The sequence below is a fragment of the Lepidochelys kempii genome, chromosome 10 (assembly GCF_965140265.1).
Source record: "Lepidochelys kempii isolate rLepKem1 chromosome 10, rLepKem1.hap2, whole genome shotgun sequence".
Taxonomy (NCBI): Eukaryota; Metazoa; Chordata; order Testudines; family Cheloniidae; genus Lepidochelys; species Lepidochelys kempii.
Genome location: NC_133265.1, coordinates 7,273,057 through 7,300,885, shown reverse-complemented (window position 1 = coordinate 7,300,885; position 27,829 = coordinate 7,273,057). Strand labels below are relative to the sequence as shown.

At 62.2% G+C, this 27,829-nt stretch overlaps 2 protein-coding genes across 5 annotated transcripts in view; one reads left to right on the top strand and one right to left on the bottom strand.

Annotated features, from left to right (window-relative positions):
• Positions 1 to 18,268, top strand: part of LLGL1 (LLGL scribble cell polarity complex component 1) — a 72,719-nt gene extending 54,451 nt beyond the window's left edge. Inside the window, exons 12-23 of the mRNA XM_073361811.1 lie at positions 696 to 849; positions 3,206 to 3,310; positions 4,182 to 4,474; positions 6,074 to 6,227; positions 6,876 to 7,029; positions 7,856 to 8,139; positions 8,858 to 9,122; positions 9,483 to 9,597; positions 9,948 to 10,042; positions 10,824 to 10,944; positions 12,171 to 12,250; positions 15,179 to 18,268. Coding sequence (XP_073217912.1) covers positions 696 to 849; positions 3,206 to 3,310; positions 4,182 to 4,474; positions 6,074 to 6,227; positions 6,876 to 7,029; positions 7,856 to 8,139; positions 8,858 to 9,122; positions 9,483 to 9,597; positions 9,948 to 10,042; positions 10,824 to 10,944; positions 12,171 to 12,249 — 1,819 coding nt within the window. The 3' untranslated portion in view covers position 12,250; positions 15,179 to 18,268. The remainder of the gene's footprint in view (positions 1 to 695; positions 850 to 3,205; positions 3,311 to 4,181; positions 4,475 to 6,073; positions 6,228 to 6,875; positions 7,030 to 7,855; positions 8,140 to 8,857; positions 9,123 to 9,482; positions 9,598 to 9,947; positions 10,043 to 10,823; positions 10,945 to 12,170; positions 12,251 to 15,178) is intronic.
• A 1,684-nt stretch (positions 18,269 to 19,952) lies between these two features.
• FLII (FLII actin remodeling protein) overlaps positions 19,953 to 27,829 on the bottom strand; it is a 28,586-nt gene continuing 20,709 nt past the window's right edge. For 2 of the 4 annotated variants that reach the window (XM_073361807.1, XM_073361809.1), the window contains 10 exons: positions 26,911 to 27,549; positions 26,068 to 26,207; positions 25,600 to 25,846; positions 24,699 to 24,853; positions 24,509 to 24,569; positions 23,544 to 23,672; positions 23,202 to 23,308; positions 22,688 to 22,793; positions 22,266 to 22,331; positions 19,953 to 21,823 (listed from right to left, as the gene is read on the bottom strand). In XM_073361807.1, coding sequence (XP_073217908.1) covers positions 21,689 to 21,823; positions 22,266 to 22,331; positions 22,688 to 22,793; positions 23,202 to 23,308; positions 23,544 to 23,672; positions 24,509 to 24,569; positions 24,699 to 24,853; positions 25,600 to 25,846; positions 26,068 to 26,207; positions 26,911 to 27,549 — 1,785 coding nt within the window. In that variant the 3' untranslated portion in view covers positions 19,953 to 21,688. Of the gene's footprint in view, positions 21,824 to 22,265; positions 22,332 to 22,687; positions 22,794 to 23,201; positions 23,309 to 23,543; positions 23,673 to 24,508; positions 24,570 to 24,698; positions 24,854 to 25,599; positions 25,847 to 26,067; positions 26,236 to 26,910; positions 27,550 to 27,829 lie in introns of those variants that run through there. The other 2 variants (XM_073361808.1, XM_073361810.1) reach the window with 2 other exon arrangements.

Genomic DNA, 27,829 nt, shown 5'->3' with positions numbered 1-27,829 from the left:
TAGCCCTGACGTCGGCAGGGAAATGTCAGCTTGGCTAGTTGTTGCTGAGGAACTGCTTCCCTTAACAATCGAGGGAAGGTCTAGCGCTACTGAGGTGCGGCTGGCTTAAGCCAAGCTGAGTGTGGGGCCGGCTGTGCAGCCACGTCCCTCCCTCCTGACCCCGGCCTGCCGGAGCCATCCAGCTCTGCGACGGCTCTGTCCTGAGGGCATTGCCGCAGCGGCAGATCGCCTGGTCTGTGGCCCAAGGACCGAGTCCAGAATCCAGATGTGCTGTGGACCAAGGAGATCTTTGCCTCACCTCGCCACCCTCCTGAGCCAGCTGGGCGTGAATGCTGGTCTCCTGAGCTCATTCCCGCCTGCTTCCTAAGCTTCTGGGCTGGGGTAGGGAGGAGGGTCCAAAATCGGAGCAGGCGGAGATCAGCCCTGATGCCTGTGGGGAGCAGGAGAACCACTGGGCGGGAGTCAAAACTAGTTCCGTGCTAACAGATGCGATGGAGAGTCTGTTTCCCTCTTAGACCTCTCCCTTGCAGAAGTGGGCAGGCCAGGGCATTGTGGCAGCCTGTAAGGCTAGGGGCTGGCCTGGATGGAGCAGCTTAGCTGGTCATATATGGGGAGTCAGGACCCCGGGCAAGGGACAGACAGCTCTCGCAGCTTCTCTGCATTGAGCGGCACGTCTCCCCCTCTCCCCTCCCCAGGCACGAGGACGGCACGGTCCGCTTCTGGGACGCCTCGGGAGTGTCCCTGCGGCCGCTGTACAAACTGGGCACGGCCAACATCTTCCAGACCGACTGTGAGCACAACGACAGCCTCAACCAGGCCAGCGAGGAGGAGTGGCCTCCCTTCCGCAAGGTACCACCCTCAGTCCTTGCCCATCCCCGGGGCAGTGCTGGCAACTCCGTGTGGGGCCCCTTCACAGGAGCCATTGGGCCTCTCCAGGAGTGTCCCTGCTCTGCCATGTCACAGCCCGGGCCCAGCTGGCTGAGGATTCCCGGGAGGGAGGCCCGTGGATCGGAGAATCTCCCCCATGCCAGGGTGGCTCGATGCAGCCCAGGGCCATAGTGGGTGACAAGTTGCTGCCATCTGATGGGGAGCCCAGAGAGCCAGACTCGCTCTGCACATCCGCCATCGCAGACCACCTCCCACCCCAGGGGACCCTTCTGCTGCCTCTGGAGAGAGGCCAGGCCATGGGCCATAAACTGCTCTCGCCTTCTGAGCAGGGCTGGAACAGGCTGTGTGGGGAGCATGCCCTGCTGCTGTCCGGGCGGGACCTGCCTTCAATTGCCAGGGCTCCTCTTGCCAGCTGTGGAAATGCCACGAGTGTGGGCAGGGTCAGGCTGGCTCAGACGGACTCTCCCCACGTGGGCCAGGCCAGTGCTGCTGCCAAGTGCCGCCTCCTACTTCCAGCCCCGTGGGCACAGGCAGGAATGAGGATGCCTCTGGGATTTGGGGCAGATGCTCTTCTGCAAACCCCTTTGGTCCCAGAGGTACGAATGGCAGCCCAGAGTCTGCATGGCAAGAGCCCCTGGCCTTGAAAATTTCCTGGGGAGGACCAGGGAAGCAGCTGAGGATGGCGTTGATTGGCCAACTCGGTGCCCCACGGTTGGCCGACTCAGTGCCCCACGGTTGGCCAGCTGGGCTCTAAAGGGGCACTCTCCGTCATAACCATTCCCCTGCTCAAAGGCAGGTGCATGCCCTGGTATAAGGCCCAGTCTCCTCGTGCCCCGGCTCCTGAGCCCAGCCATGCTGCCCGCTGTGCTTTTACACTGGTGTAAATCTGGAGTGACGCTGATTCACGGGAGTCCCTCTGCAGTTCAGTGAGTGCAGCCTGGCCCCCTGATCCCTGAAGGAATGAGATTCGAGCCCTGTCCCTGCAGGAGATCTGTGCTGGTCGTGCTCCAAGCCCCGTGGGAATGGGTGGCTGTGAGCTCCTCCCAGCCGTTTGTCGAGTGACGGTCCTGCGGATGTCCAGGGAAGGTTAAGTTCTCTAGACCTACAGCAGTGGCAGCGTTGTCCTGTTGCTTGATCATCGCCAGGTGTTTATGGGCATTAGACAAACAGGATGTATCTTTGCTGCTGGCTAGAAACCCTGGCGTCCAAGGATCTCCTCCACCTGGTGATCCCTATTCTGCGTTCCTTCCCTGCTCCTCCGCTGGGAGCCCTTGCTGGGGTAGAGACCGTTCTGGCTGGAGCTGCACTTGGCCACATTGGTACCAGGCTTGCTCTCTGGGTACGAGGGACCAGAATAGAGAGAGGTTTCCAAGGGGAATTCCCGGGGGAATCTCCAACCACTGCAGCTCTGCTGTCTGCATCTGACTCAGCATCTGTGCGCTACGGCAGGACCGCACCGCCTGGGGTCCCCTCAATACCCCTGTGTGTGTGCTGATTCTGGGGGAGGGGGCCAGAGTAGTCTGAGGGCAGCCCCTGCTGTCAGCATCCTGGAGAAGAGCACACACAAGTCACATAGGCATGGATCCCCCAGGCCCCGTAGGCAGGGCTGGAAAGGGGTTGTCTGGTACCAGCTAGTAACGAACCTCCCATTGTCCCGTAATGCAGTTGCAGCATGGCCTGACACTGGCCATGTCTCCAGTGTGGTCAGGAGGCAAGGCTGATGGTGAGAGCTGGGCTTGCCTGCTCCCCACACCCCCCCACCCCAGCGTGAAGATGCTTATGATAAAGGTGTCAAAGAATCAGTCTTTCCCACCCCACCTCTGATATGGTGCACGCAGCTTCTTGCCTGTGTCTGGGGCAGCGCTGGGCATCTCACTAGTTCCTGGGCATCCTTGGCTGGGTTGCTGGGGCAGGGCTCTCATGCGAGTGCGGTGGGTTTAAGTTTAGTTGCTGGAGGAACCCTGCTGGCTCTTGGCCATCTCGTGAAGGACTAGAATCGCTGGCCTGTCAGCCGTGCCTGTATCAGATCTGCACCTGTCAACGAGAGCGTCAGTCCTGGGGTGTCTGTCCAGGCCCATCCCTAATGCAAATAGAAGGGAGCTGTCCAATAATCCAGCCCAGTGTCACAGATCGGGGCCCCTGGCAAGGGCCAGTCCTGGCAGGGGGTTAAGATAGGATCTGAGACCATTGAAGGGAGAGGGTTGAGGGGGGGTGCCCGCACTGGGAGGAGTCAGTGTGTGCAATGGCTTGCCGGAGCCCTGGACGAAAGCGGTGTCCTGCCCTCTCGCGCTCCTGACCCCCTCTTCCCATCGTCCAGGTTGGCTGCTTTGATCCGTACAGCGACGACCCGCGGCTGGGCATCCAGAAGATTGCACTGTGTAAATACACGGCCCGGATGGTGGTGGCTGGGACTGCGGGGCAGGTAGGGCGGCTGTGGGGGGCGACGCTCTGGGGGAACAGCCAGTCAGCCCTGTACTGTTGCTGGGCTTTGCTTAGGGGCAAAGTTTGGGGAGGGGGAAGGGAGTGCGGGGGCCAGGGGCAGAGCCCAAGTATTTGGTGGGGAGGGTGGGATTCTCAGGCCATGCTCTTGCTTGGCTGTAGGTGCTCTGCCTCTTAAAAGCGGTTCTCCCAGGACTAGAGAGCTGATGCCAGGGCATGTGTTTCAGCTGTCCCAGTGACCTGGCCTGTAGGGTGAAGGGTAGCACCCCCTGGCTGGTGGCATCTCCCCAGGGCTTGGCAGACTTGCTGGGGGTGGGTTTGACTTGGCAGGGGAAGCTTCGTACGTTTCCCATCAGCTGTGGAGTGTCTGCTCTGTCTCCTGCTTCTGGGGAGCCTCCAGTTGCAGGGGTCCATCTGAGCAGGGATAAACTCCTTTGTTAGGGACCAGCTGTCGTGCTGTGCCCCACTGGCCAGCCAGCCCCGCTGGCAGGAATGTACCAGTCGCTTCCTAGAGGAGAGGTTTCCCTGGCCTAGCTGCCACTTAAGACTCCATTGCTTGATCCTCTACCCCTAGCTCGCTTTGGCAGGACGGGGTAGGGAGGGCAGGGGCACTGAGCATTGGCGCCGGGGCGGGCGTTGGCTTTGGGATAAGGGCGGGTGCTGCAGTTGAGGGGTGCTTCGGAAGAGCCTCGGGCCTGCACTTGTCTGCCAGACCCGGGGCTGCTGGTGCCTTGCTGTCACGGGCACCAGGCTCCCAGCTGGAGGCCAGGAGCTCTCCCCTGAGAGAGAGATGCCGGTAGCGGGGAGATGCCTTGGTGGAACTGGCCCTCAGTGCCACGTCTGCCTCTTGCCAGGTGCTCGTCATGGAGCTGAGCGACGAGAAGTCGAATCACATGATCAACGTGGCCACGGTGGACCTGCTGCAGGACCGGGAGGGCTTCACCTGGAAGGGGCATGACCGACTCACCCCCCAGAACGGCTCCCTGACCTTCAGCCCAGGCTTCCAGCCCAGCATGCTGGTGCAGTGTATGCCGCCGGCTGCCGTCACCGCCGTGACCCTGCATGCCGAGTGGAACCTGGTGGCCTTTGGCACCAGCCACGGCTTCGGGCTCTTCGACTATTACCGACGCAACCCGGTGCTGGCCAGGTAGGGGGACCCTCCCCAGGGGCCCGGCTCCAGCCATGGAGCACGTCACGTCCAGCTTGGTCCTGGCACTGGGATACCGAGTTGCGTGGCGAACAAACACGACAAACCCTGTTGCTCCTTCCCATGGCAGACGGGCAGGGCCGGGCTCTAGGGAGGTTCGGCTCCTTTCTCCCCTGTGCTCAGGGAGGGGCACCGTCCTGTCCCACAGCAGCCCTCTACTCCCCGCTGCAAGGAGCAGGGCCAAGGATTCTCCCTTTTAGCCTTTGACTGGGGGTAGTGGCCATAGCCCGTTGCTGTACTGGGAGAAGCTGAGATATGAGCTGGCGGGGGGCATGTTGACCCGTGAGTGGGGCGGAGGGAGGTTTAAACCTTGTGAGGCTGGTCCCTTTCCCATGCACACCTAAGTCCTAGGGGACTCGGCTCAGCGAAGTGGGTGCTGCAGCTTGCCAGCAGACGGTCCCGTGCAATGCTGCAGCCTCCGGCTGGCTTGTCCCCGTGCCGCCGGTGGTCCCCAGCAGTCGTCCAGTGCTCGGCTCGTACTGATCTCCTGCCTTCGGAGCTATTCTGGGCTCCTTACCGCTGCAGTGGAACGAAGGGGGGTTGGGTAGGCCAGCAGTGTCCCTGCTTGCCAGTGGGGGAGCCCAGATATCCTGACTCTCGGCCGAGCAGAGGCTGTGGCTGAGGGATCTCCCGACCCATTACTGTGCTGACGAGGCTTGGAACAGACCAGCAGGTGCCCTGGGGGTTTCACCCCCCTCTGCTGCCGCTCTCCTGCCTCCCGCAGAGCGGGTGTGGCTGTCTGGGCTTGCTTGGGGGGGGGGGGGGGTGACTCTGCGGCAGGGCCCACGCCCCCCATTGTCACTCCCCAGGGCAGAGCTGTCCATCTCCCCCCGCCCGGCGGCCGCTGCTCCGTCCTTGTGTCGGGAACCTCTCCAGACGGCACTGGGAGGGCTGTTCCTTCTCCTGCTGCAGCCGGGGGGCAGAGCGCCGCATGGGGCAGTGCCCCGTTGTGGGAGCGTGGCCAGGAAGAGGGTCCCTCGATGGAGCAGTTCCTTGATGGGGGGGCAGCAGGTGCTGACCAGGGAGCGCCTGGGGGTCCTGACTGGCTCGAACGCTTGTGGAGCGTGTTCTAGACACGGTGTCCCAGCCGGACCCAGGGTGCATCCGCTAGCCAGGCTGCTCGGGGCTGAGCCCCCTACAGCCACGTCACTGAGTGCTCTGGGATGAAAGGGGCTAGCCTGGGGACGCCCGATCCTACTGTCATGGGGTGGCTGAGAGGTGCCCTCGGGTGGGCACAGCCCACAGAGGGGCCTTACTGAGGAGGCCTCGGAGAAGCTGAGGCGGGAGGGTTCTAGTCCCAGTTCCCCGTGTTTGTGGGTTACCTGATAACTGCCTGTTCCAAGTGACATTCGCGGGGGGTCTACATGGCAGGCCCTGCCGAGCCGCCAGGGCAGAGCTAGGCATTGGCACGGTTGGGGAGAAGGCCGGGAACAAGTCTCCCCTCTGTGAACATGGCCAGTCCTTGGGGCTCCCCACTCCTGCACCCCAGACCGCGGCGAGGCCCTGGCTGGCGCCGAGCAGCTGTCCGTGCCCCCGCAGGTGCACGCTCCACCCCAACGACTCCCTGGCCATGGAGGGGCCCCTCTCCCGAGTGAAGTCTCTGAAGAAGTCCCTGCGCCAGTCCTTCCGCAGGATCCGCAAAAGCAGAGTCTCCGGCAAGAAGAGAGTCGTTGCCAACAGCTCCTCCAGCAAGGTAACCACAGGGCGGGGCACGGTGGGGGACTGTCCCATCCTGCGCCTGCCCCCTGGGGTGGGGGCGTCCCCGGGAGCGGGGCGGTGACCTCTCGTACCTGAACTGCCGGGGCGGCAGGTTGGCTCTTTGACACAGACGTCCTTTGTCCCGAGTGCATTCGAAGAAGCACTGGGGTGAGATGTGAACGGAGCAGGGCGTTCGTCAGACTGTTTAAAAATAAAACTGCCCCTTCCCTGTCCCTTGCAGCTGCTTCCTTGCCGCCTCCACTCAGTAGCGTCCCCCCAGGGCCGGTGGGGCCTGAGTTTCTAATGTATAAACCAAGCAGAGTCCCTGCTCATGCTTTTCTTTGACGCACGTCTTCTGGGCAAAGGGAAACTGAGACCCGGAGCGGCTAAGTGACCTGCCCGAGTTTCCACAGGAAGTCTGTGGCAGAGGAGAGAATTGAACCTTCCACGTCTCTGACTAGTGCCCTGACTATCCTGTCCTGCCTCATAGCTTAGCACTAACTCCCAGAACCCGGAGGGTCCCCTGCTCTCCCTCAGGGACCCCAGGAGGGGCTGTCCTGCGGGGCTGCTCCCTAGCTGACGGAGGGAGGAAGTTGACCCCTGGAATCCAGGCTGTTCACAGAACTGGTGTCTCCTCCCCCAGGTGCAGGAAGCCAATGCCCAGCTGGCCGAGCAGGCCGGCCCCACCGACGTGGAGATGACCCCTGTGCAGAGGCGGATCGAGCCCCGGTCGGCCGACGACTCGCTCTCGGGGGTGGTACGCTGCTTGTACTTCGCTGATACCTTCCTCCGAGACGGTAAGGCCTGGCCGCAGCTCTGAGTGGGAATACAACCGGGCAGCCAGGAAGGGAGTCCCCTGAGGCCTGTTGGCACAAGCCCTGCCATGCTGAGCTAGACCTACAGCTCCTCTGGCTGGACCCCACTGTCTCCACCAGCCCTGAATACAAGATGCCCAAGAGGCAGGCGTTCAACACCCCTGATCCCCAGCTGGTGCAGTACTGTACTGAGAAGCAGGGGTAGTTTCTTCCTAACCTTGTCTGGTTCTCACCTTACACCCTGAGACATGAGGATTAATATCGTTTCTAGCTATGCTGTCTAGTAGCATTTCAGAGAGAGAGTTCCTACTCCATAGAAAGGTCTAATCTTTAAACCCTGCTTACTTCAGTAAAACCATGTGGCAGAGAGTTCCCCAGGCTAGCACTGCCTTGTGCAGTTCTTCCTTTGGTTGGTAGACTGGCCAGTGCTAAAGACCCTGAGCTCAGAAAGCGCAGCTTGACCCGGGTTGCTTCTGGGGCTTTGGTGTGGGTTGATGATATGCTAATACTCAGGGCTGCCTGGGGGGAGGCAGTTTGCTCCGGAGTCCCCCATTTGCGAGGGCCCCCAAACAGAACGGCCCGGTACAAAGCTGAGCGGCACTGTGACCCCGTGTGCCCGGTTGCAATGTCCGGAATGGGGAGCCAGGCCCAGCCTCGTGGGATAGAAAACACTGCTGTGGGGTGAGGTGTCTCCAGTACTTCCTCGCCCTGGGGCCACCCCTCAGTAGTCTGGCTTTTGGGGGGGCCCAGGCCCCCCAGCACCTCTGCGCAGCCCTGCTAATGCTGCTGCTTTCCCCCTGCTCCTCAGCCGCACACCACGGGCCCACCATGTGGGCTGGGACCAACTCGGGCTCCGTGTTCGCTTACGCCCTGGAGGTCCCGTCCCAGGAGAAGTTCTCGGAGCGCTCGGTGGAAGCGGTGCTGGGCAAGGAGATCCAGCTGATGCACAGGGCGCCGGTGGTGTCGATCGCGGTCCTGGACGGGCGGGGGAACCCTCTCCCGGAGCCCTACGAGGTGTCCCGGGACCTGGCCAAAGCCCCTGACATGCAGGGCAGCCATTCTGTGCTCATTGCCTCGGAGGAGCAGTTCAAGGTAAGAGAGGGGAGGGGCCGATGGCTGCGTCCCGCGCTGTCCGCCGTGGGAACCCTGCCGAGCTGCGGCCTTTTGCCGCCGTTACTCTGACCCGGGTGGCGTCGGTAGCGGGAGACGCTGCCTCCTGCTGGCTTCTTCCGCGGGGACATTCCCATTCCCAAGGGAAAGGGGTGTCTGGCAGGGGGGAGGGCGGACATTGCAAACCCTGGCTTGGGTGGAACCACGTTGTGGCAGGAGCCAAGGGCTCAGCTGTGACTTTTTCAGAGATGAAATGCCCCGGCTTTGGTGCAGGGCATTTCAGCTCTAAAAGAAGTGGGTGTCCAGGGCCCGGGCCTTTCCACAGACCACACCTCCCTTGGAGCTGGGCCTGGCTCTCGGGAACACACTTCCTAACCCAGCAGGGCAGCGGCCTCCCCCTTGGGAGAATGATCCCTTTAAGCCAGCCATGGGCTCTCTAGGCTTCTAGGCTGGTGGCTGTGGGCTAGTGAAGGGCGTGGACATGGCATACTCACACAGCCATTGCCGCTGCTGATGGCTAGCGCCCTGGTACACCTGACCGGCCTTGATCCTTGCCAGTAAGACTCAGCCGGCCTGTGGTCAGGGCCCCTATGAAGCTTGTGGCCACACACAACATGGGTCCCTTGCCCCATAGCAGTGGGGTGGGGAGGCAGGACCGGGTCTCCGCTCTCGAGCCGGCTTGCTCTCCGCCTTGACCCAGGTGTTCACGCTGCCAAAAGTCAGCGCCAAGACCAAGTTCAAGCTGACGGCCCACGAGGGCTGCCGGGTGCGGAAGGTGGCGCTGGTGAGCTTCACCAGCCTGGCGTGCGAGGACTACACGGAGAACGGCTTGGCGTGCCTCACCAACCTGGGGGACATCCACATCTTCACGGTGCCCGGCCTGCGGCCGCAGGTCCACTACGACTGCATCCGCAAGGAGGACATCAGCGGCATCGCCTCCTGTGTCTTCACCAAGCACGGGCAAGGTGAGCGCGCCGCGCTGGTGGGACTGGCGGTGGCCGGGACATGGATTCCTGGCTTGGGCTCCTTCGGCTCCATTCGCTTGGCTCCAGGCTACCCTGGTGTGGGAGACGGTGCTGTGCAGTGGGTAGAGCGCTGGGCTGGGACCTGGGAGCTGCCCTCTCATCTCTTGGCTGGGAGGGACTCTCCGTCCGTGCAGTGGGGCCCTGATCTCCTCCCTGCTGAGCCGGGGCAGCTTGGGGGAGCTGGTGCACTGAGATCCTGCTGGTACATTGAGATGCCAGGAGAGCGTAAGCCGCCCTGGTTAATCTGTCCCAGTGGGCAGTGGACCCGCTGTTGAGTCTCTCTGGGCTCCCTCTCCCCAGGCTTCTACCTGATCTCGCCTTCCGAGTTTGAGCGATTCTCCCTGAGTGCCCGGAACATCACAGAGCCGCTCTGCTCGCTGGAGCTCGTCCGGCGCCACGGCACCACCTGTCTCAGGTAGGCCAGCCGGCCGCCCGGGCTGCAGCAACTGCAAGCTGCTGCTGCCTTAAGCAGGGTGTCGCTGGTGGGGAATGCTGGGCGTGAGCAGGCTCCCAGCACCGCTGGTCCGAAGCAAACTGGCTGCTGCCAGTGTCATGGCCCCTCTGAGTCTCTGAACAGCTGGCCGGTCTGGCTAACTGCCCCTAGATCCCAAAGGCCCTGCCCTCTGTCGAGCTGGGGTTGACTGTGGGCCCGTCTGCAGTTCGGTCCCCTGCAGCAAAGTGCCCCCTCTCCCCACTTCGCTGCCCTCCCCCCAGCAGGCTGGGAACTGGCGGTGACAGAAATAACGCTCTCTTCTTGCTCGTCAGCCCCAGTTTCACCGGGACACCGAAACTGACGCAGGCTAACGGGACTCCCGTGCTGCAGGGCTCTGAGGCGAACGGCTCCCCCGGCGACGGCACCCGTAAGGAAACTGCTCTGACTCTCTGAACCGCTCTGGCCTTCCGCCGAGGGGCTTGGTGTACTGCTGGCGGAGCTGGCCTTCCCAGCCAGCCAGGCCTCTGCTGCCCGGTGATGCAGATGGGGAAACTGAGGCATAGGGGGGTTGGGACTCGGCTAAGATCTGTGGGGATCATGGCAGAGGAGGGTGCTTGTGCTTTTTGCTGCAAGGCTGCTCTTCTCCTTCCTAAAGCCCATGGGAAGACAGTGGACTCTAGCTGCCTAAGGGGACGGGGTCTCTCCCTGGCCTGTGGTGGGATGAAGTGTTGCTGGGTGGTGGATATCTTCCCCTCTCCAGTGCATGCATCATCTCCAGCCCAAAGACCCTCTGCCAAAGTGGACCCCTCCGACAGGCTGGCAACTGGGTGCCCTGCTGATAGCCAGGGGGCCGGAGTGCAGCCCGGCAGAGTGAGCCGTCCCACTTGGCCCAAAGCACACCCCGTCTTGTGGACCGGGGACCTCGCTGCCCCGGGTCTGAACAGCTGCTGGGACAGTTTGGGTCCCGCAGGAAGGCTCGTCCCATGGGTGCTGGCAGTCGGCACGCTCCTGGCAAAGGAAGAGGCACGGGCATCACTGGCACGGCTCCAGATGTGCTGTCTCTGAGGGCAGGGGGTGTTGTCCAGGGGAGCCGTCAGCTCCTTGCTCTGCTGGCCTGGGGTGCAGATGCCCGGCCTGCCCTCTAGCTGGCCTGGCACCATGAGGTGTGTCCTGGAACCAACCCCAGTGCTGCGTGTGTTCTCCTCCAGGGACGCCTGAGGAACCCCAGGCTGCCTTCTCCCTGGCGCCCACCGACTCGCCGAACAGCCCGGAGAGCCCCCTGGACACCACCGGGGACATCACTGTGGAGGAAGTGAAAGATTTCCTGGCGTAAGTTTGGGCTCTGGGAAGTCACTGGTGCCACGAGCCTGAGTGTTCTCGGCTGGAGGGCTCCGCTCTGGGGCCTGGCAGCATCAGCTGTGCCGTTGTTGTTCCTTGGGCATAGTCACCATCTAGGCTGGGGGATGTTTACGAGATAGAGGAGTTCCCCGTCTCCCAGGCTCCAGTGGCTTTGTTCACCTTCCCCGCACGCAGCCCCCCCGGCCGTGCCGAGGGATCGAAGCGTGCACTTGATTATCGCAAGCTGCTTGACTGGAATCCGGTGAGATGACGCCTGCGCTCCTCCGGGGGGCGCTGTGCATGCACAGAGCTGCCCACCCTGAGGCCAGAGCTCTCTGCAGTGTTGGATGGGAGAGGTGGTGAAACCACTAGCCATGCTGCGCCTTGAGGGTGGCAGAGGATTTTCACCCTGGTCTCTTCCCCAGGGCCCACCTCCCCGGTCCCTAGCTATAAGGGTCCTGCACCCTGGTCAAACCCGGGCTGTACGGACAATGCAGCCTCTCTGCTGGGAGCCCCTTGGCCAGGCGCATGGAGAGCCTGTGAGATAAGGCCGGTCGAGGGGGTCCCAGCACATGTGTGCACATCTCCCTCCCTCCCCCCATGGGGCTGGGCTTGTGCAATGCTGGACGGCCTCCTGCCCCAGCCAGGGTTGCTCTGTGCGTACCACAGCCTGGAATCAGCCCTGGCCAACAACATGGCTGGCCTTGGACCCGCTCGTGAGCTAGTTCGCTGTCTGCACGCAGTGCTGCGGGAGCCTCGCTCCTTAAGATGAGAGGCTTCAGTGCGCAGCCAAGACCCGGAGAGCTCATCTCTGCGGGCAGCTCAGCGATCCTGCCCAGTCGGCCTCTCCAGCGGGCGTCCACGGGAGCGACTGGGGGCGGGGACCTTCCCAAGCAGCTGGACTCTGTCCCCAGACCCAGCTGTCTCCGTTCACGGGGAAGCCGCTTGGCGCGTCCCACGTTTGGCCTCGGATGCGGGCCTGCGTTGTCCTACTCTGGTGGGGCACATGCAGATGGGTGATTCGACCAGCATCCCCTGCCAAGCGGGAGCAATGGATTGTCTTGGCTTGCCCTTAACATCCGGGAGGCTGGGGGGTGTCCGGAGCCCAGGAGCTCTTCGCTTGGCCGTGCTGGCCCAGCGGCTGGGGGGCGTCTCTGGGCCAGCTCCTGACCGTGCTTGGGACCGGAACGGTCTGTGTCAGCGAGTCTGTCTTCCAGCTCCTCGGAGGAAGCGGAGAGGAACCTGAGGAACGTGAGTGAGGAGGAGGCCCGCTCTCCAGGGATCCTGATTAAATGAGGTGTGCGGGGAGGCAGGGGGTTCTTGCTCTGCGAGCGTGGCAGGGCTTGGTGCCGTGGAACCTGGTGCCACGCTCTCCCGCGCCCTGAATCCCTAGGCCCTGGTGAGAGCTCGCTCAGGGAGCCTCTGCTGGTGGTGCCTGTTCCACCGGGCCGCTGGAGCCCCACGCCTGGCTTGTTCTGCTCGCTGTGGAGCCTGGCTGTCTGTCCCCCTCCAGCACCCGTGGCCGGGGAACCTGGGCCGGGCTCTGCTGGGCTTCGGGTGAGGCTGTGCGGTTGCCCCTGGGAGGCAGCTGTACTGGATCTCCTTGGGGTGCGGGGCCCGGTTAGCTGGGCACATGGCGCTGCCCAGCGCTGGAACCCCCTGTAGGAAGCCGGGCCCCAGCGTCTGCACTGCAGCTAGGGAGGCTCCTACCCAGACGATGGACACGGGAGCGGAGTCGGTGTCCCCAACCTGGTGCCCCGTGAGCCTGGTGAATGGCTCCATTGTGTGCCCGGCCTGGCCTGCCCTCGGGAGAGCTGCCTGCCAACCTGCGCCAGGCGCTGGCAGCCTCCTCCCCTGCCCCCATGCAGAGCGAGGCTGCGCCAGACCCCAGTGGCTGACCAGCAGAGCCGGGCTGCGCTGGGCTCTGGATGGGCTGGGGGCTGCCCTTAAAACCTCCAGGCCCCAAACTGCTGGAGGGAGCAGCAAGGCAGTGGCAAGGCTAGAACTCTGAGGCTCCAGCCACCTCTCTAAGGGAGAATCTGTCAGTATAGGGACTATGACCATGAGTTGAGCGCTCCTGATTCCATCCAGCAGAGGGCCTCATGCACACCGCAATACTTAGAGGTGTGGCCTGAACACATGGCTGGGCTGCAACTCCTGCTTCCCAGTCCATGCTCAGATTCCTTCTGTATTCTGGAGCCAGTTGTTAAACTGCCCTGCCTCAGTTTCCCCCTCTAAAATGGGGGTCATGCTTACTGCCCTCAGTGTGGTAGAGGTGAGGGGTCGGCTAATGTCCGTGTAAAGGCCATGGATTTGTTCCCCCCCACAATTGTTAGCCGGGTAAGGGGTGACTTCTGGTGCAGCCTGTGGGAAGCAATAGCCTCCCCTACTCTACTGAGGGTTGGGGGCAGGTTACCCCTCGTCTGCCTGATGCTGTCAGACAGGGCGCTGGGCCAGATGGCCGGCGGCTCTGCTCCAGTCTGGGGAGGCCTGTGCTCCAGATCACCCAGTCGCCCCTCCAAGCTGAAATCCTGCTCTGTTCCCATGTGCTGATGCAGGGGTGCTTGCCATGAGGCGGGGGCCCTCCAGCCTTCCCCAACCCCCTACCACGTGTCCGGGCTGCAGCATGGGATCTGTAGGGGCCCAGGTCAGCAGGACTGGCCTGGATAAATGACTGCAGTGACAGAGCGGGTCGAGAGGCAGAATTCCCGTCCCTTGGGGATCGCTGGCGTTCAACGTTTCCGTTAGGAAACGCCTGATCTGCTCTGTGCACCCGTGAGTCAACCCCTCGCCCCTACTTGCTCACTGGCCCCCTCGGGGCTGCTGCAAGCTAGTGGATTGAGCATGGGGCTTGGAATCAGGATTCCTGGGTCCTGTTCCTGGCCAGACTTCTTCGGTCCCGTTTCCCCAGCTGTGAAATGGGAGCAATGCAGGTCCTCAAGTGTGCTGAGATGTTGCACCCAGTTCCAGGTATCCCTACTCCCAAGGGGCCTCTGCTGCCCCCATGGGGCAGTTTGCAGTGCTCCATTTAGGGCCTTAATGTAGTTTAGGGAGCTGCTGCAATTGTGTCTTGCATCATTTCCTCGTTTAATAAAGGCAGCTGGGCAGTGCGTTGTTAAAGGCAGTGTGTTAATTTAATGGCTGGCCCCCAGGGGATCTTCTAGGTTTAATAACGGGCAGCACGTGCTCCTGCAGGGAGGGGGATGGTGCGCTCTGGGGGAGCCTCCGGCCTGGTTCTCTGGAGCCCTGCAAGGCAGGGCTCAGCTGGAGAGCCTTGTACTGCACTCGTGCAGGCCTGGGGACAGCACAGTCCTTTGTTCTGTTCCTGGGAGAACTTTAAGGCTATGCCCATGGGTGGGTCGTCGGCAGTGGGGATTGAACCTTGAATCTTTAAAAACAACCCAGCTCCGTCCTCCATTCCTGGAGGAGGCTCCTCGCCTCCATGGCCCAGCCACTACTAGAGGGGGGCAACGTGCTAGGCTGGGTGGGTTACGCAACACTCTGCTGCTTGCTACCGAACCGAACCGAGAGCAGAGATGCTGCCATGGGGCGAAAGAATCCCCATTAGCGGCCAGCAGTAAAGGGCTTATGACCCAGTTCTGATTGGATCCAGCAGAGGGCAGTGTCCTGCATTAGCCACTTCATGAGTCAAGCTGGTGAAACTTTTTGGCTTGGTGTTTTTTTTTGTTTTTTTTTTTATTTTTTTAGCCGCCTTTCCCTTCTCAAGGTTCGAAGTGGCCCTTTTTTGAGAACTTCCCCTACTTTTTGCCAGTTAAAAAAAAAAAACCAACAAAACCCCTTTTTCCCCCCTTCCCCTTCTCAAGGAAGAACAAAGACCAAGAGCTGGCAGACCACAGCTGACCGAAAACCCTGGAGGGGAGACTGAGTTTCATGCAGTTGTTTCGCTGTTTGAAAAGCCTCTTGGTGCTGCCCCATTTTAAACATGGCTGGAGACTAGGTGGTCCAGCGGCGCTCACCTTTCCATGCCGCCACCCCATAGTACAGCAAACTCTCCGACCCCCCCGCCCCCAACCCTAAACGGAGGGTGGGTGAGACGGCTTGAAAGCTGCCTGTAACCCGGGGCAGGGGGCGGGGGGCATCTCCCGTCGCCTGCTCACTCCCCCCCCCCCCCCACAACTGCACCCAGGCTGGTAGTGTAATGGACAGGAGTGCCCTGGAGTATCACGCCTGGGGTGCTGTACTGATTTGCACGTGCTCTCTGCAGGGACCGTGCCGGCTCGTCTCCCACGCCTGGATTCCACGGACACGAGACTTGACTGAGCCAAGCTGTCGGCTCCACTTCTCCCCAGAGACCCTCCGCGTAACTTAGACTCGCCTCCTCTCTAACATCCGGCCGGGAAGCTGGAGCCTGACGCCACCCCCCCACCGCTCCGCCCCGGTTCGAAGGTTCTCTCTCCGCCGAGCCGAGCCGCCTTCCGCCAGCGGGCCCAGCGTACTGCAACACTACAGCTCTCGCCCCCCGCCCCCCCCAAGCAAAAACCGGACCTGGGGCTGCGGGGTGAGATCACTGCTTCCGCCTGGCCTAGACCGGGAGGGAATGCATCCATCTCCAGGGACCCCATTGCTGGAGCGCGGCCTCACACGGACGCCTGGGGGGAGAGTCGGACACGGTCTGGGTTGGGGTTGTTTTTTCCCCTTCTCCTCTGCTGAGCTCCCAGAAGGACTCTGGTCTGGGGTGGGGGGCGGGGGGATAGGGACACTGCTTGGCCTGGGGGAGCAGCTTTTCCAATACTTCGACTTTCCTCGGAACCGGCTGGCCTGCCGCAGACGGTAAGTCTGTGAGCGCTGGCTGGACTCGCCTTAACACCCGTCTGCCACTAGGAGGCCCTCTTGCTCAATACCGGATTGATATTGATTCCTCAGTGGTGTTGACGGCATTTCTCCCCCCGGCCCCCCCAAATAAACTCCAGAGTGTCTCACTGGCACTGGAGGTGAATCAGCCACGCTAGGGTCCAGCTCCCTTCCTAGCACCTTTCCCTCCTCCTGGGGGGCAGGAGAGCCAAGTTCCTGCTCTGGGTTAGCAGCCTTTATTTTAGGGGCCTGGTTGCCTCTAGGGGCCTTCATCTTCCATCTTCACAGCTGGCTCCAGCTGGGTTCCCCCCACCCCCGTCCCCCTTGGAACACCTTTAAATGAAGGAGACCGGGGCAGTGTCAGTCAGCACCAGGCACGGCTCGCCCAAGATGGGACCCTGCCATGCTGATCCAGGTGTGGGTGACCCAAGGCCAGTGCCTTCAAACAGGCGTGCCTAAGGGGCAGATGCCAAAACAAGGGGCTGTAGACTCTTCCCGCCCCTTCATTGCGGTGCTGAGCAGCTGTCTCTTGAGCTCACCACCTCTGGAAACCGGTCCCAGCGATTACGCACTTTGGTTTCCGACGCCTCTGGATGAAAACGGCTTGAGACGTTTGCTGGCCTGCACTTAAGGCCATTTCTGTGCAGTTGTGAATTTACGGGCTGCTCACCGCCTCAGCCCGGTGTGAGACGGGGACTGAGTTCTGCTGGAAGAGGGGTGCCTTCCTCTGGTTTCAACCAGGCTTTGCAATAAGACAGGGGTCCAGCCAACTCCTGCCGCTTCGGGGCAAAGCCTCCTCTGAAGTGGCTTCCCACGCAGCCTGCTTTTAACAGGGGCCACCCGACAGCCCCTGGCCCAAGTTATGCTTTTAACCCCATGTGGCGTTTGAAACTTCCCTGTCCACTGGGCTGAAAGGTGGCTGCCGGTCAGGGACGTTCATTCTCAGGCAGCGGAAGTACAGGTGCCTGTCGATCAAAAGGCTTGTTCCTGGCAGACCGACCCGTTTCAGCGGGGATATTTTAATCCATTTCCTTAGGATCCTGTTTTCCCTTCAGCGCCGCTGCACGGGTGGGACGAGGCTTTTGGATGGGGCGGGGGGCGGCTCGGTGAATGTTGAAGATGGTTTGTTTTGACTTGGTCAAACCTAAAATTGAGGGACGGGGGGAGGCCCAGAGGCAGCTCTGAAGAGCTCACCCTGAGCAGCTGTTGAGGGGTCGGTCTCGTTTCCAGCAGTATTAGTTTCCTTAGTTGCTCTGAGCAGGGGTGTAGAGCAAAGCACGGTGGCCGCTCGGGATTCCTGTCTCTAAACTGGATTGGAAGGTGACTTCCGGCACCGAAGGGGCCAGCTGGCTTGGGATCTCCTGGGGCTGAACGCTCCAGCCTTCGGAGCGTTATGGCAAAGCCTCTCCCCGCGGGGCTGGGAAGGAGGAAGCGGAACTGAACAAGCCGGGCCCAGGGCTAAAATCTGGGTTGGCTGCCATCTCTCTGCTTTGAGCTCTCCATTCGTGGCTAGGGAATATCCCCTGCTGTGCTCTGTTCTTCCCATTGGGAGGGGGGAATCTCGCAGCCAGGTCAGCTGTTTGGTGGAACCAAGCTTTAGCCGCCGAGCTCTCTCTTGTGTCCAGGGTGCGCACTTGTTCCCCCCACCTTGCAAGGGCTGGAGGCCTGGAGCTGGAGACCAAGGCAGGCCCGGGATAGAGCGAATGCCATACCCCGTCAGTGCCTGATCCAGGTTGCTTTCCAAAGTGCCAAAGGGCCTGTTGGGCCCTGACTCCCGGAGGCCTGAAAGCCCTGGTACCTGAGCTGTTGTAGGAGTTACAAGGGCTGGGGATGGGGACATCCCCCTGCAGCCCCCTCACCATGCCTTTATGGGTCATCAGCCCCACCTCTTACCAGTGCGAGCAAATGCCCATCTCCCCTCGGCTGGCCTGGGAATGGCACCTGGCTGCCTTGTCACATGGCCCCTGGTGCCAAACCAGCTCTGGGCCCACCCCGGTTCTCTCTGCGGCTCTTCGGGAGGTGCATGTCCCTGAATCTGAGCCTGGTACCAAGAGAGCGAACGCTGTTACTCGGCAGCGTGTCGGGGGTGGGATGGGGGCTCGGCTGGCCAGCGGCTGATACTTTGAGTCTTTGAAGGAACTGGCTGGGCTGGGGGCAGAGGAAGAATCTGAACGGCACAAACTCTCTGGACCCCACCCGGCTCTGTGTGCGAATAGTATTTTTCTACACTCGACCTTTGCTGCTGGAACTGATACTTTGTACAGCTGTTTTGGTACTAGATCTGGGGAGGGGGTTGGGGGCGGGAGGGGGGGAGAAATGTAGTCGCCATGTGCCATGGTCGCCATGTGCCATGGGGTCCCCTGCAGTCTAACCCAGCCCTGTGGGATTCTAGTGGCCCCAGTAGAACGTCCCCCCTGTGTCTTTTTGGTAAGATGAATTTAGCATTGTCTAGTTACGAAATACTGGTTTTTAATATTGAAAATAAAGCATTTAATATCTCTTAGCTTTGGCTGTGCCTGTCCCTGCTCCCACCCATCTGAGCGTTTCCCTCCCTCTACAAGCGGGATCTGGGGGTGGGGGGGGTGGGCAGCAGAAGCCCTGTGCTCGAGGGTCGCTGCACTCCAGCCAGGAGGCTGGGATCTGCCCGGGGAGCAGCCGAGCCTGGGCCGGAGCCTGGCAGCACAAGGTACCTGGTGCTAGGAGAGGAGAAGGTTAAACTTTGCCTGTTCTCCAGGCAAAATTCACTCCCGGAGGAGGCAGCTGGCCCCCCTCCCCCCAGAACACAGCCCGGGACATGCAGTGCCTCCTACTGGGGCAGGAAGCTGCCTCCTCCCCTTCCCCTCTGTACCTACAAGCCCTAGGACCTGGGTGTTGGTCCCTGCCCCCACCAGGCTGGTCCTGGCTGTTCACCACCTGGCTCCTCTTTCCCTTGTGCTTCATCTTCCTGCTCTGAACAGATGGTCCATCGCTAACCTGGGCGCCAAAGGCCGGGTGTTGGGAGGGCCATTGGGGCAGCCCTGGGGTGAGGTTAATGCACAGTCCCTTCTATGCTGGGCGGGGTGGGGGCAAGTAGGGAAACCAACTGCTTTCAAAGGGGGGTGGGGAGGGGTTTGTCTGGCTTGGCTAAAGCCATAGCAGCTGGGGAGATGCAGGGCATGGGGCTAGGGTGGCTCCCAGCCAGAGCCTGCATGCATGGTCCTTTCCACTGCCCGGCGTGGGGCTGAGCATGTGCCCTGCACACACGAGGCTGCTGTTTGCACTCAGAGGAAGAAGAGGCAGGGCCCTTTGCAGCCCCCAATGCTGCACACCCCCCAGGTTAAAACGGAAAACCACATGCCCAGTAAGCAGCAGCCTTGGATTGTGGCCAAACCTTCTAGTAGCCCTGTGCTGTGGAGAAAAGGAAGCGGTCGAAAGGCAAGCCATCCCCACCCCCTGTTCAGCACCTTGCTGGTTAGGAAGCCCAGCTGGGCATGGCTAAAGCCAGCCTTCACCAACTCACAGCAGCTGAGGTCAGAAGGGACCATCTAGTACAGGGGTGGGCAAACTTTTTGGCCTGAGGGCCCCATCTGGTTATAGAAATTGTACAGTGGGCCATGACTGCTCATGAAGTTGGGGTTGGGGTGTGGGCTCTGGCTGGGGGTGCAGGCTCTGGGGTGGGGCAGTTGGGGTGCAGGAGGTGCTCTGGGCTGGGACCAAGTGGTGCAGAGGACAATCACAGCTGCAGGTGGTGCTTATGTCAAGTGGCTCCCAGAAGCAGCAGCATGTTCCCCCCTCCGACTCCTTTGTGGAGGCGCAGTCAGGCGCCTGTGTGTGCTGTCCTGTCCGCAGGCATCACCCCTGCAGCTCCCATTGGTTCTTGCCCCATGGAGGTGGTGCTTGGGGTGGGGGCAGTGTGCAGAGCAGAGCCCCCTGGCTGCCCCTGTGCATAGGAGATGGAGGTGGGACATGCCACTGCTTCTGGGAGCCACACAGAGTGGCTCACTGGCTGGAGCGGGGCAAGCTGCAGCCCCCACTCCCCACCCTTGATCTGGTGTAACCTGTTGCACCGTGCAGAGCCCTGATCCCACTCCTGTAACAGTCCCCTGCCCTCTGGCTGAGTTACTGACGGCCTCAGCACATGGTGGATTCTCTGTAACTTGAAGTCTTTAAACCATTTCCACAAGTTAAACTGGAGTGCGTGGCCAGGCTTGGTGAAGTGCAATCTTTATTGATATGATACAGAACGCAGCATCCTGGCACAGAGCCGGCGCTTACAGTCACTGTGAGGGGGGGGCTCTGAGTGCAAAATGTGCTTCTCGACCTTGAGTGCAAAGAGGTGGTGGTGGGGGGTGGCATTTAAACCCTCTCCTACGGCTCTGCAAGTGCCACTGTCCTAGCGTAAGGGATCCAGCCAGCTGGTTCCAGTAGCTGCAGCAGGTAGGGACTGCTCGGAAAGGTCTGTGCTAAAACCCAGGTGTCCTCAGTAGTATTACAGTGCCCCCTAGTGGCCTGCACTGGCCACCCCAAGAGCAGGCTTCAAGGCTCAGCATGGGGCAGGAGACAGGTGGTGGGAAGCTGCACTGCTGACTAGGCCAGCAGGTGCTGGGGACACTCATGGGTGCCAGCTGGTGCTTGCCTGGATGGATCCTGTTTGCACATCCCTGCTGGAGCCACTCCCAAGTCTGGCTGCCTGACTCCATGCTGCATGACAGCAGCAAAGCCCCCGCCTGCCTCTTTGCGGCCCTCAGAGCCCCAGGCTGGCTCCTGCTCTCAGGAAGAATGAGCAGTAGCAGCCAGCACTGGGGTTCTTTAAGGCTTGGGCTGGGGGGGCTGCAACACTCCTCTCCCCCCTCAGCAATCTCAGAGGCCAGGCTGAGTGGCATGGCCATGGGCACGTAGGCCCTAGAGCACAAGCGGTGAGTGAAGGGAGGTGAACGGCACCTCCTGCCCACTGAAAATCAATAGGCAGCTGGTACCAAACTGTGGTTTGTGCCTTTGGCAGGCTGAGCACACAGCCTTGGTTGCATGAGGGTAAAGAGCCAGGCTGCTGCAGGCAGCATATGCTAGGCAGGGGACTTACAAAGTGTGAGGTACAGGCTAGGCCCAGGCCACTGCTCTCCTAGGGGCCAGCTACTTCGGGGGGAGGTGGGCTGGGATTTTAAACACAGCTGCAGCCTCCCATTGGAGAGCTAGGGCTTTCCTGATGCTTGTGTACCCTTGGGGATGATAAACTTTGCACCCACTGCTCCCGCTGCCTGGGTCAGGGTTCCCCTCCATGCTCTCTGAGCTGGCTCTAGGCCCCAGGTTGACCTGCATTCCCTCCGCAGGAAGCTCCAGCCACTTCTCCAGAGCCACTGAGTCAGCTAAGAGCACCCAGCCTCTGCTGCATCGAGCTGAATTCCCCCCTTGGCCCCGGCTTGGCTCCTTTCCCTGGAGGCACTGCGCCCCAAATTCTGCCCCTGCCTTCTGGCCAAAAGCACCCAAAGCCCCTCACGCATTGGCAGGGGAAGAAATAACCTTATCAGCCTCCTACAGCCGTAGCGCCTGGTCTGTTACACCGTGCGACAGGCTGATCCTGCCCTGAGCCCCTCTTCGGCCCCAGAAGCTGGTACCAGAGCAGAGTGGGGCTGGGCCTTGCCTCTTCAGGGGCAGGTGAGGTGCAAAGTTTGCAGCCCTCTCCAGCCACACAGGCCAGGTAGCTTTAGTCACGGAGCTTCAGCAACGCGGGGCGTCTCTCCGGGAGACGGGCAGCTCCAGGATGGGCTGGGGCCGAGCCCACGGCTAGGAACCAGCCCCAGAGCGAGAGGCAGCAGCAAAGCAGCGGGGAGGAGGGGTGGGGCAGACCGCCATTGAGGGCAGAGGCAGTTTCTGTTCCTCCCCTGGGGGAGCCAGTGCTCTCCATGGCCCGGCGGCCCTCGCAGGGCAGGTGCTCCCCCGCGGCTCCTTAGGCGGGCGGCTTGCGGAAGACGCCCCAGGCGTGGAAGCAGCGGGTGAAGGGATGGGGCTCGTTGCCTTTCCGCACCAGGCGCAGCTTCCGGGGGTGCTCGGCCGCCTTCGACCGCATGTGCTGGATGTACACCTGAAAGGGGGGGGGGTGGCCTCAGGCACTGGCCCCCCAAGGCCAGACCTTGCTCCGTTCCTATTGCAGGAACTGGGAGGAGGCCCCGGGGAGCTAGGGCTGCTGGGTTCGCAGCCGGGGGCTTCAGCCTCTCAACCACCAAGCCTTCCGCTGTGCCAGCAGGGGCCAAACTCCACCCCCAGGGGCTGATGGAGACACAGCCCCGTGCCCCAACGAGGGCCAGGGCAAGGGGCAGATGCTGCAGCGTTTCAAGGGGAAGGGGCCAAGCTGCTGGAGCCACCCCCCAGGAACCATGTGCAGGACAGTAGAATCCCCCAACCCCCTAGGGGGCTCTCAGAGCCTGTCTCCCCTCACCCCTCCTTGCACCGCGGCTTTCATTCAGAGCCAGGGAAGCTCTTAGAGACGCTCCGGGGCAATCCCCGGCCCTGGGCCCGGCCCTTACCTGGCAAGCTTTCAAGCTCAGCTTGATTTCCACCTGGCTCGTCTGGGTTCCCACCCACATGTAAACCTGCAGGGAACAGCAGAGACAGCAGGGTTAGGGCTGCACTGGTCAGAGAACGGGACGGGACGAGCAGATACGCTGCAGAACACCCAGGCCTGGCTCATTCCCCGCAGCACATGGGCAGGGCCCCAAGCGGCATCTAACACCTCCTGGAAGTGGGAGGATCTGGGCCAGGGAGCCCAGCTGGAAGGGTCTGGGGGAGAGACCGGATTCTCTGGGGTTCCAGCAAGAGGTTCCCTACCAGGGAGCCTCGGCCCAGCTGCCGGATGCAGAAGAGTTACTGAGGACGATCACGTGACTACAGCCCCCTCCCCACTCCGCACCGGGGGGGGGGGGGGGGGCGCCAGGCCCCGGAAACTCACCTCCCGGCCGTTGTCCAGCAGCATGATGTCGTCATCCGCCAGGTCATCCTGGCAGAAATCGGAGCACTTCTCTGACACGGCGAAATAGCCCTTCTCGTTGGAGCACCTGCAGTGGAGAGCCAAGCCGCTGTTAGCGAGGGGGCGTGCCCTGCCCCGGGCCGGCCTGCCTGTCCAAGGCAAATCCTGGGCACCAGACTGCGGACAGGCCCCCAGTGGCCATGAGTTTGTCAGGTCTCAGCCAAGCCCTGGGGAACGTTTTCCCAAGCTCTACCGCTCCAGTGGGCAGCATGTCACAGTGCCTAGGGTTTCCTCCCCACTTGGCCAGCCCAAATTGGGAAGAGACAGCCCTGGTGGCTTAAGGAGCAGGCTGAGCAGGAGACGTGCGAGCCCGAGTTTGGAACAGGCACCCAGCGAACATATGCCAGCCGGGGACCTGTCTAGCCACTGGAGGCTCTGCCCGTGGTGACAGCTCCCTCCCTGCAGGGCCCCGGGGACAGCAGCTGCCGGCACGCACCTGAACAGCCGTGAGTACTTCATGTAGTCGGCGTCTTCGTCGTAGGCCTTCTGGCCCCCGATGCCAACCCAGAAGAAGTTCTCCGGCTCCTCCCCTTCATTTATCACCTGGCACACAGAGCGGAGGGGTCAGGGTGCACTCGGGCGGGGGCTGGAGGGTTTCAGTCAGATCCCGAGTCGTCTCCTCCCCTTGGGCTCTGGGATCAGAGGCAGGGAGAGGACCGAGCTCTCCCTGGCTGCACCCCAGGGCAGGGGCTGGCTGGCGCTGGCTAGACCAGCCTTGCCCATCTGGCATGGAGTGCCACTGAGAACCAGCCACTGGGCCGGCTCCGCCCTGCCTTACCTGCTTGCTGTATGAGTCGTCGAACATGTGATTCATGATGTCCTCGGCCAGCTTGGCCTCCTCAGGGTCGGCGGCCCGGCCCACCCAGGTGTAGACGATGCCTTGGTTGTCGGTGCTCTCGAACGGCACCTAGGGGAGGGGAGCGTGGGTCAGGGTGGCAGAAGCAGAGTCCTTGGGCTGGGTGGGAAGCCCGGGCATAAGGAGAGGAGACGTGGGAGCAGATGGAGTCTGCTTTGGCTTAAACCAGGCGTTTAGAGCAGCTTGATGCTCCCAAGGTCACCCCCAATGTGGCTTCATGCATCCGGACCAGGTTCTTCTGCCAGCCAGTCTATGCAGGGTCCTGATCCTGCCCCACTCCCTCCACCCCCAAGCTCTAGGCTTCCATTCCTCTTCCCCCTTAGACGCTCCTTGCCCATGATCTGTGGGGAGGACATGTCAGGCAACCAGCACCTTCAAGGGCAGCCATGGATGCATGGCACCTCCTCGGACCAGCCACGAGAAGGATGCCCATGAGCGGCATGTGCTGGAGCAAGGTCAAGACAAGAGAGGTGGCAGCAGGGAGCTTCCAAGGACTCCACCTCGTCAGCCTTGCTCACGGGTGCCGGAACTGGGGGGGGGGCATGCCCCCCCTTTTAAAACAAAAAAGCTCACAATTCATGTCCCCCGCAGAACAATCCACTCTGCTGGGGAGGCGCTGCAATTACACCTTTTGCCCACTAGGGGCTGCTGTGGTGCCAGAAGAGAGGGCAGCGGGCTCCCCACCGGCGCAGCCAGCTGCAGAGAGGGGGTGGGGGGGTACTTTTGGCCTTAGCCACCCCACTTCTTGGCGCCTTGTCCTTGCTCAGTGTGGACCCTGGGCTGTGGCATGAGCCGCCGCTGCAGCGGGCCCAGCTGGAGACGGTGCTAGCCCTGGGAGCCCACAGCGGAGCGCTGGGGGTCAGCACACTAGCCCCAGGGATGCTCACCTTCAGGATGAAGCAGAACTCGGAGTTCAGCAGGCAGGAGTCGGTGTTGATCTGGATGCACCTGCAAGGGGCGAGAGGAGGAGGAGTTCTCACCCCAGCCTGGATCCCCCCCGAACCCCAGCACGGCCGGCCCATTCCACCCCTCCGAGGGTGCGGCTCCGGTTAGCAGAGCAGCTCCTCCGGCTCTCACCGGGTGCAGAGGGCACTCCCGTTGGTGCGGACATGGTACAGGCTGGGCTGCAGGTTGTTGTCCTTGGACTTCCTCTTGCCCTTGTGGATGATGAACTTCCTCTTGAAGTGAGACAGGAACTTGGGATTCTCCTGCTGCTGGGTCATGCGCACGACCTGGGTGCAAGGGGATGGCGTTAGAGGCGTCCAGGGAGTTTGCTCATGCTCGGCAGAGGGGACCCCGGGACATGTGCAGACCCGTCGAGTGACGGAGAGCCATCAGCTAGCAAAGCATCCTGGGTACCTACGGGCAGAGGGGACCCCGGGACATGTGCAGACCCGTCGAGTGACGGAGAGCCATCAGCTAGCAAAGCATCCTGGGTACCTATGGGCAAAGGGGACCCTGCCTTCAGGCTGCCCCCTGCAGGTGAGTGCAGGAGCACACCTGACCCCATGAAGGCTCAGCTGTATGCTCCAGCCACTTGCCTGGACCCCCAGCTGGACGGGGCTGGGCCTGCGTCACCCTCACGGGCTCCTGCAGGAGCCAGACTGGATCCTCTGCTGTTAGCCAGGGCAGGTCGGCATCGCCTGCCCCAGCCAACGGGAGCACCTGCTGGCACCAAGGCTGAGCCCAGCAGCTGGGAGAAGGGCGAGTAATGTCCTGTCCCCACTCGCCCACCGTAGGGTGCCCCACGCAGCAGAGAGACTAGATGGCCTTGGGGAATGGGATTTCACCTGCTACAGCCCAGCTCGTGGTATGGCCCATGGGGCTGTATGGAAGGGGGACTCCTAGTCCGTGGGAGGGCATATATAGGGCAGCGGCCTTGGGACTCCTAGTCTGGGTCCTGAGAGCGGAGGGGTGCTCAGGCTTCCAGCTCATGGTGCGGCCCTTGGGGACAGAGGAAATCAGGCTCCCAGCTCACCTCCAGCTTGCCAGGGAAGAGGCTCTCGAACTTCTTTTGCAGGCTGAAGGTGAAGGTGAGCCAGCCCATGTTGGAGGCCTCGCGCCCCTGCCAGAAGTACACGATGCACTGGAAATCTTCCTCTGGCTGCTTCTCCTCCTCATCTTCCTCCTCCTCGTCCTCCCCTCCCTCTCCGTCCCCTTTGCCGCCACTCTTCTTCTTCTTCTTCTCCTCTGCCTCGTCCTCGTACTCCACCGGCACCCAGTACCTGCCGGCATGGGGGGGGGGGGAATCCCGGTGATGTGGGGGGGGGAGGCAGCCCCAGTCCCACCATAGCCCAGAGCTCTCCCAGCCCCAGGTCACACCCACTCAGGAGCTTAGGGGGCCGATGGTAGAGGATCAGCCCAGAGGGACGGGGGCTCTTACAGCTGAGAAAGGAGGCGGCGGGGGGCACAAGAGCTGCCCAGAGACGGCAGGGGAGGGTGTTACCTGCACAGGAAGACGTAGCAATCCTGCGTGTGGAAGTGTCCGAACTCCTCTTCGGGCAGGCGAGCAAATTTCTTGCCCTCCAGGACAAAGCCCTCCATGCCGTCCAGGTCCTCGCTCCACTCCTCCATCAGCTGTTCTGCCTGCGCCCCACGCCAAGAGATGCGCACACTGAGGAGGACGTTGCAACGGGTGGCAAGCTGGCGAGGCAGTTAGCGCTCTGCAGGGCGGCCTAGGGGGCCCTGGGGCCAGTCCTGGTCCTGAGAATTGCGTGTGTGTGTGTGGGGGGGGGGGGGGGGTTTGCAATGTCCTTTTCCCCACACCCTCTCCCAAATAAGGGGAGATCCAGGGCCCCAGAGGCTGGGGCCAATGCTTCCACCGGTCACCTGAGCTCCACTGAGCCCGACCGCCCGGCCCCGCTGACCGCCGGGGCTCGGGCCGCCAGCCCCGACCGCCCGGCCCCGCTGACCGCCGGGGCTCGGGCCGCCAGCCCTGCAACAGGTCCCACTTGCTGCCCTCAATGCCCGGGGTCCTCTGGCCACCCTTAGTGAAATTTTTCTGGCAAACCCCCTGTAACGTTCTGCGAACCCCAGTTTGGGAACCGCTGACTTAGCAAGATGCAGTGGGACCAGCCCACACCCTCTCTCTCTCCCACCCCAGCCTTGGCTGCCCCATGGCCAGTTGGAGGGGGCACAATGCTGGTGCCCAAGGACTCAGGAGGGGAAGCCTAGGGCAGCTGCATTGGCAGAGAAGGTCCCAGCCCACCCCTACCCAGACAGGAGGAAGGGCGGGCCCAGATGACTCCCCTGAGGGTCTTTCATTTACCCCTCCACCCCCGCGTCATACCTCCGTCAGCGCCATGGGGGGCTGGCGGGGCAGGAACAGCGCCGTCAGGTCAGCCTTCATCTGATCCTTCTTCTCGGTGTCTTTCTTCACCTTGCCGGCCAGCCCCTTGGCCTGCAGCACGCTCTCCGCGTTGCGGGTGTAGTCCACCTTCAGCACGTCGTCCCAGTTCTTGAACTTGGCCTTGAACACCTGCGGGGGGAGGGAGGAGAGACACGCCGGCACGGGGCGCTTCAGCCTCTCCCGGGGGGCGCGGCCCCCCTGCCTCCCCGCAGGGCAGCTCCCAGCACGGCTAGAAGGGAAGCGAGACAGATTCTCCCACCCCACAGCCCGGTCGGGCCACTCCAGGGTGCCAGCTGGCCAGACCCGAATTCCCCAGCCAGTCCCAGCGCAGCTCCGCTGGCCACCCCCGTGGGGCAAGGCGAGCCCGGGCCCCAGCAGCCCCCGTACCTGGCACTCGGTGCCCTCCAGGTTGCGGATGACCATGGCGTGCTTGGGCCGATGCAGCATGCTGCACAACTCCTGCCCCAGCTTGAGGGCCGCGGCCCGCACCAGGCGCGGGGACTTCCTGCCCACCCAGATGAAGACGTCGGACCAGCAGTCGAGGATGTACACGGCCTTGGTGTCCAGCAGGCTCTGCAGCTGGAGGGCAAGCGGGAGAGGAGGGATTGAGTGGGCGGGGGGAGGGGGGACTGCCCCCTATTGTGATCTCCCCCTCCACACCCAAAGCAGGACCTGGGGGGGGCTAAGCAGGCTGCCAGCCCAGCACCTTCAGATAACTCTCCCTCACAGAGAGGGCTGCCCGGCCCCTCGCCCTTCCTCGGGGACAGGCCCTGGCAGCATCCTCCAGCTGGGAGTAGGGCCCAAGCTCAGATTCCCACCCTGATTCCCCGCATCCCGCCCCAAAACGGAGGGGGTTTCC